Below are 7,015 nucleotides of genomic sequence, written 5' to 3'. Positions count from 1 at the left end.
CGGGCGTCCGTAACGCCGCGAATCCCGTGCTCAGGACTGGGTCGGGCCCAAGCCGACCGATCAGGCCGCACGCGGTGCCTGTCCCGCCCGGGGCTCGCGCTCTCACATGCCGGTGGCGGGGGGAACGGCTATCGCGTCCCCATTTTACAGTTGAGGAAACTGAGGCCCGGAGAAGCGGAGTGACTTGCCCCAGGTCACGGAGCCCCCTCTCCCTTCCCCTCCCTTCAGCACTGTGCTCGTCTGGATATATTATTATGACCCTATTTATTTGGTTGATGAAGTGGACGTCCCTCTGATTCTATTTACCGTGATTAAGTTGTCTGGCTTCGCGTCCGTCGGGGGACCGCCAGCCCGTCGTTGGGCGGGGGTGGTCTCTGTCTGTCGCCGAATCGTCCGTTCCGAGCGCTCAGTCCGGTGCTCTGCCCATAGTAAGCGCTCAGTAAATGCGACTGAATGAATGACGGAGGGCTAAAGAGTCGCCATCGAAGCAGCGCGGCTCAGTGGGAAGAGCGCGGGCTCGGGGGTCAGAGGTGACGGGTTCTAATCCCGGCTCTGCCGCCGGTCAGCCGTGTGACCTCGGGCAAGTCACTTAACTTCTCTGGGCCTCGGTTACCTCAAATGGGGATTCAAACGGTGAGCCCCACGTGATCACCTCGCCTCCCCCGGCGCCCAGAACAGTGCTTCGCACGTAGCAAGCGCTTAACAGACACCGCGGTTCATTTAACCGGGGGAGCGGGCGGGCAGAGCCGGGAGGAGCGGCGATTCCCGTCGTCCCTACCGGAACCGTCCTCCCCTCCCCGGCCCCCACCCCGGCCAGCGGTCCGCACGGCGTGAGCGCCGAGCGCGTGCCACCCGTCGGTGGAGTCCCGACGTCCTTTATTTTAGGTCCTCCGGGTGACCCGGGCCCCCGCGGAGGCCGCCCTCACTGGGCCTTGTCGGAGAGCATGACGAGGAGGGCCAGGTTGGTCTGGAGGACCTTGAGGATCTTCTGGAGGACGGCGATGGGCGGGCCCAGGACCCGGTTGACCTCCTCCAGGCAGTCCGCCGCCGAGCCGGCCGGATTCCGGCACGTGCGGTCCACCAGCCTCTCGCACAGCTCCCTCAGGAAGCCGGGGCGGCCCTGCCGCTCCGCCTTGGCCCCCGGGTCGGCCGGCGGCGAGGCCACCTCCCCGGGCGGGCCCGGGAGGCGGATGAGGTCGGCCACGTGGATGGACATGGCCGGCGAGGCGACCACCTGCCGGATGGCCAGGTCCACCGAGTCCGGGAGGTTGACCTTCTTGAGGAGCACGACGACGAGGGGCCCGTAGACGCTGCCGAAGGCGCTGCGGGACAGCTCGAGGAACTCCCTGGCCTCGCTCGACCTGTCCAGCAGGGCCGAGACCAGGAGGGCCAGGCGGCCGTAGAGAGACAGCCCGGCGCTCCGCCGCATGTCCGTGTCCCGGGCCTCCACCGCCCGCCGCACCTCGGTCACCGCGGCGGCCACGCGGCCCAAGAAGTCCCTCAGGCTGCTCTGCTCGGACAACGCCACCGACAGGAGGTTGGTCCCCACGTACAGGTTGACCAGCTGCACCAGGGAGTTGACGGCCGAGGCGAACTGCTTCAGGAGGTCGTAGAGGGCGGTCCCGGCCCGGACCAGCCTCTGGAGGTCCGGCTCGGACCCCGGCAGCGACGCGAGCCCCAGGCGGAGCGGGGACGAGCTGCGGGACACGGCCGGCGGCGTGGACGGCGGGGACGGGGGCGGGGACGGGGGCACCGCCAGCTGGGCCGGACGCGGAGAGACACGCGGGGGGAGAGACACCGTGAGCTCGCTGCGGGCCGGGGGTCGTCGCGGCCTCCCGTCCGTCCACGTCGAGGGCGGGGAATTCTTCATTCGTTCGATAGTATTTACCGAGCGCTTACTATGTGCAGAGCGCTGTACTCTGTCACTCTTTGACCTCGCCAACCGTGGAGCGCCCACTGCGAGCCGAGCGCTCTGCACCGGACCCTCCCGAGAGCCCGGTGGGGCGTCCCGGGCCCGGCGGGCGCTCGCCGGGTTCAGGGCGCTCTGCTAAGCGCTCGGGAGGGAGCGATACGACAACTCTCTCTTCTGGGGGGCCCGTCCGCTCTCCCAGGCCAGTGCTCCGCACACTCGGTGAGCGCTCAGTAAATAGCCCCGATGACGAGAGACCGTGAGCTCCTCTGTGGGCAGGGAAGGTGTCAATCGACTCTGGTCGGCGGCTGGTTGTGGTTGGGAATGCGTCTACCAACTTTAGTTCTGGTGGGCTCTCCCAAGCGCTCAGTACAGTGCCCTGCACACTCGGTGAGCGCTCAGCAAATGCCCGCGATGATGAGAGACCGTGGTCCTTTGCGGGCAGGGAACATGTCTAACGACTCTGTCCTAGGGAAGCGGCACAGCGTCGTGGATAGGGCCCCGGCCTGGGAGTCCGCGGGTGCTGGGTTCTAATCCCCGTTCCACCACTTGTCCTCCGTGTGTCCTTGGGTGAGTCACTTCGCTTCTCTGGGCCTCAGTTCCCTCCTCTGGAAAATGGGGATTGAGACTGTCGGAAAGAGCCCGGGCTTGGGAGCCAAAGGTCGGGGGTTCTAATCCCGGCTCCGCCACTCATCAGCCGTGTGACCTTGGGCAAGTCGCTTCACTTCTCTGGGCCTCAGTTCCCTCATCTGGAAAATGGGGTCAAAGTCTGTGAGCCCCACGTGGGATGACCTGACGACCTTGTATCTCCCCCAGCGCTTAGAACAGTGCTTGGCACATAGTAAGCGCTTAACAAACACCATCATCGTTATTATTATCCATCCTCGCGCTTAGGACAGTGCCTGCAACGCAGTGAGTGCTTAACAGATACCACGGTTATCATTATTATTATTTTGTAAGCTCACTGTGGGCAGGAATGCCTCAACCACCTCTGTTCTACTGAACTCTCCCAAGCTCAGTCCAGTGCTCTGCACAGAGTAAGCGCTCAGTAAATACCACCGATGATGATGATGATGATGATAGTCTCTGAGCTCGTTGTGGGCAGGCCAGTGCCTACCAACCCTCTTCTACTGGACTCTTCCAGGTACTCAAGTTTAGTCTGCACACACTAACTGCTCAATCAGTACCATTGATTGAGTGATCGATTGACATTAACTGGAGGCCGAATCCAACGGCCTCTCCTCCATCCTCATCCTCCTCGGCCCCTCGGCCGCCTCGGACGCCGCGAACCGCCCTCCGCTCCCGGAGACGTCCTCCCGCCTGGTCCGGGCCGCCCCCGTCCCCTCCCGTTTGTCCCCCTCCGTCTGCGGCCGCTCCCCTTCCGTCTCCTCCTCCGCCTCCCGCCCCGTCGCCGCGGGGGGTCCGTCACCAGATCCTGTCGGTTCAACCTTCACGACGTGACTAAAATTCGCCCTTTCCTATCAAACTGTTACCGCGGTCATCCAAGTACTTATCCCTCCTGGCTGACGGCATCAGCCTCCTCGCTGACCTCCCCGCCTCCCGTCTCTCCCCCATCCAGTCCAGACTTCACTCTGCTGCCCGCGTCGCTTTTCTACAAAAATGTTCAAGCCGTGTTTCTCCACTTCTCAAGAACCTCCAGTGGTTGCCCATCCACCTCTGCGTCGGACGGAAACTCCTCGCCGATCCCCTTGCCCTCTCCTACTCCGTGGGAACGACGGCGGACGGAGAGCGGGCCGTTCCGGGAGAGAGATGTCCGTGGTGTCGCTACGGGTCGGGAACGACTCGACGGCATAAGACATGACGGGGATTAGAACCCAGGCCCGGGCTCTAGCCACAAAGCCACGCTGCTTCTCAAGCACCGGGGTAGATACGAGATAATCGGGTCGGACGCCGTCCCCGTCCCACATGGGGCTCACAGTCTTCGTCCCCATTTTCCAGAGGAGGAAACCGAGGCCCAGAGAAGTGACATGACCCGTCCGAGGTCGCCCAGCGGACGAGTGGAGGAGCCGGATCAGAACCCGGGCTCCACCCACCAGGCCGCCCTGCGAGCCTTTAAGATCCGTATCTAAACCTTCCAAGTGTCCCCGATGAGACCGTGAGCCCGTCGAAGGGCAGGGACCGTCTCTATCTGTTGCCGACTTGTCCATTCCAAGCGCTCAGTCCAGTGCTCCGCACATAGTAAGCGCTCAGTAGATACGATTGATTGAATGAACGAATGAAAGTGACCTCCGTCGAAACCTCAGCGTCCCCTTCCCTCCGACGGTGTGCGGGGAAGTTCTCCGAAGCCAGAATCGTTGACTCCAAAGCCCCGACGCGCTCGTCGTGGGCAGGGACGCGTCTGTCGTCCTCCCGTCCCCTCCCAAGCGCTTAGCCCGGTCCTGCGCACCCAGTGAGCGCTCAGCAAATAGCCCCGCACGCGTCAGCGGTCCCCGCCGGCCGACTCACCTTGGTGGAGCCCTTTGGAGAGGGAGGGGCAGATTGAGTGGGGGGAGGAGGACTTGGAATGGGAAGGGGGAAAGGGGAAGGGTCTGGGGGAGGGTTGGGGGAGGAAAAGGGCAGGGACATTGTGGAGATGGAGGAGGGCAGAATGGGTGGAGGGCGGGAGGGGGTGTCAGTGACCTCCCGGGGGTTGGGGGGGGAAGGGGGAAGGTTTTGGGGGGTCTGGGGGTGGGGAGGGGGTGGGGAAAATGGCAGGGCCATCCTTGGGATTGGGGGGACAGGCTGGGTGGAGGAGGGGGGGGTCAGTGACCTCACAGAGGGAGGGGAGGAGGAGGAAGGGCGTTCATTCAACGGTAGCCACTCGTGCGCTCATTCCCCTCGGCACTGTGCTCATTTGCTCATTTGTCTCTGTTTTTATTACCCTTTTTCCTTTGTTAATCCCCTTCATGCATTCAATCGTATTTATCGAGCGCTTACTCTGTGCAGAGCGCTGTACGAAGCGCTTGGAATGGACCAATCGGCAACGGGGACGGTCTAATTATTCATTCACTAGTATTTATCGAGCGCTTACTACGGGCAGAGCGCTGGACTAAGCGCTCGGGACGAACAAGTCGGCAACAGATAGAGACGGTCCCCGCCGTCTGACGGGCTCACGGTCAGCGTGGCTCAGGGGAAAGAGGCCGGGCTTGGGAGTCAGAGGTCATGGGTTCAACTCCCGGCTCTGCCCCTGGGCAGCTGGGTGACCGTGGGCGAGGCACTTCGCTTCTCTGGGCCTCAGTGACCTCATCTGGAAAATGGGGATTAAAGCCGTGAGCCTCACGTGGGACAACCTGATACCCTTGTATCTCCCCCAGCGCTTAGAACGGTGCTCGGCACATAGTAAGCGCTTAACAGATACCAACATTATTATTATTATTATTGCTATTGTTCTTGTCCGTCCGTGAGCCCTTCAGTGGGCAGGGACTGTCTCTATCTGTTGCCGAATTGTCCATTCCAAGCGCTTAGTACAGTGCTCTGCAGAGAGTAAGCGCCCAATAAATACTATTGAATGAATGAATGACTTGGGGCAAGTCACTTCACTACTATGGGCCTCGTTACCCCATCTGTAAAACGGGGGTTAATAATAATAATGTTGGTAGTCGTTAAGCGCTCACTAAGGGCCAAGCACTGTTCTGAGCGCTGGGGGAGATGCAAGGTCATCAGGTTGTCCCACGTGGGGCTCGCCGTCTTCCTCCCCATTTTCCAGATGAGGTCACTGAGGCCCAGAGAAGGGAAGTGACTTGCCTAAAGTCACACATCTGACAAGTGGAGGAGGTGGGATTAGAACCCATGACCTCCGACTCCCAAGCCCGGGCTCTTTCCACCGAGCCACGCTGCTTCTAGACCGTGAGCCCCACCCTTTGGGCCTGGGTGTCGGAAGGACCTGGGTTCTAGTCCCGGCTCTGCCACTACGCTGCTGCGTGACCTTGGGCAAGTCACTTCACTTCCTCTGTGCCTCAGTTCCCTCATCTGGAAAATGGGGATGAAGCCTGTGAGTCCCACTTGGGACAACCCGTCCACCTTGTATCCTCCCCAGCGCTCAGAACAGTGCTTTGCACATAGTAAGCGCTTAACAAATGGCATCATCATTATTATTCTTATTTATTGAGCACTGACAGAGTGCAGAGCACTGTACTAAGCGCTTGGGGGAGTCCAGTACAACAATAAACAGACACAGTCCCTGCCCACAGGGAGCAGAGAGATTGGGGAGGGGGAACTGGGGAAGGGAGGGGTCCGTGACCTCATAAAGGGAGGGGAGAAAGGGGTAGGTTCTGGGGGCAACAGTGCTTGGCACATAGAGAAGCAGCGTGGCTCGGTGGAAAGAGCCCGGGCTTGGGAGCCAGAGGTCATGGGTTCGAATCCCAGATCTGCCACCTGTCAGCTGTGTGGCTGTGGGCAGGTCACTTCACTTCTCTGGGCCTCAGTTCCCTCATCTGTAAAATGGGGATGAAGACCGTGAGCCCCACGGGGGACAACCTGATTCCCCTGTGTCTCCCCCAGCGCTTAGAACGGTGCTCTGCACAGAGTAGGCGTTTAACAAATACCAACATTATTATTATTAGTAAGCGCTTAACAAATATCATCACCATTATTCATTTATTCATCTTTCAATCGTATATATTGGGCACGTACTGTGTGCAGAGCACCGTGCTAAGCACTTGGGAGAGGAGAAAAGAACGACAATAATAATAATGATGGTAATTATGGTATTTATCAAGCGCTTACTGGGTGCCGGACGCTGTGCTAAGCACCGGGCCACTGTCCTGTACCCCCTTTGCCATGGGTTCAAATGCCGGCTCAGCCGCTTGTCAGCTGTGCGACTTTGGGCAAGTCACTTCACTTCTCTGGGCCTCAGTGACCTCATCTGTCAAATGGGGATGAAGACTGGGAGCCCCACGGGGGGCAACCTGATGACCTTGTATCCTCTCCAGCGCTCAGAACAGGGCTCGGCACATAGTAAGCGCTTAACAAATGCCATTATTATTATAAACAGACACGTTCCCTGGCCAGAGGGAGCAGAGACATTGTAGAGAATGAAGAGTGTGGACTCGGTAGGGGAGGAGGAGAGGAGTCACAGAGGGAGGGGAGAAGAGGGAAGAGAGCAGC

The 7,015-nt window shown here is 60.2% G+C and overlaps 1 protein-coding gene across 1 annotated transcript; it reads right to left on the bottom strand.

Annotated features, from left to right (window-relative positions):
- Positions 1 to 842: 842 nt before the first annotated feature.
- On the bottom strand, positions 843 to 1,870 carry LOC103166880. Its single transcript, XM_007659984.2, has one exon. The coding sequence runs from the start codon at positions 1,868 to 1,870 to the stop codon at positions 923 to 925; it is 948 nt and encodes a 315-aa protein (XP_007658174.1). The 3' UTR covers positions 843 to 922.
- Between the last annotated feature and the right edge of the window lie 5,145 nt (positions 1,871 to 7,015).

This window comes from Ornithorhynchus anatinus, chromosome 2 (genome assembly GCF_004115215.2).
Source record: "Ornithorhynchus anatinus isolate Pmale09 chromosome 2, mOrnAna1.pri.v4, whole genome shotgun sequence".
Taxonomy (NCBI): domain Eukaryota; kingdom Metazoa; phylum Chordata; class Mammalia; order Monotremata; family Ornithorhynchidae; genus Ornithorhynchus; species Ornithorhynchus anatinus.
The sequence above is the reverse complement of the archived record's forward strand: the minus strand, read 5'-3'. Positions and strand labels throughout refer to the sequence as shown.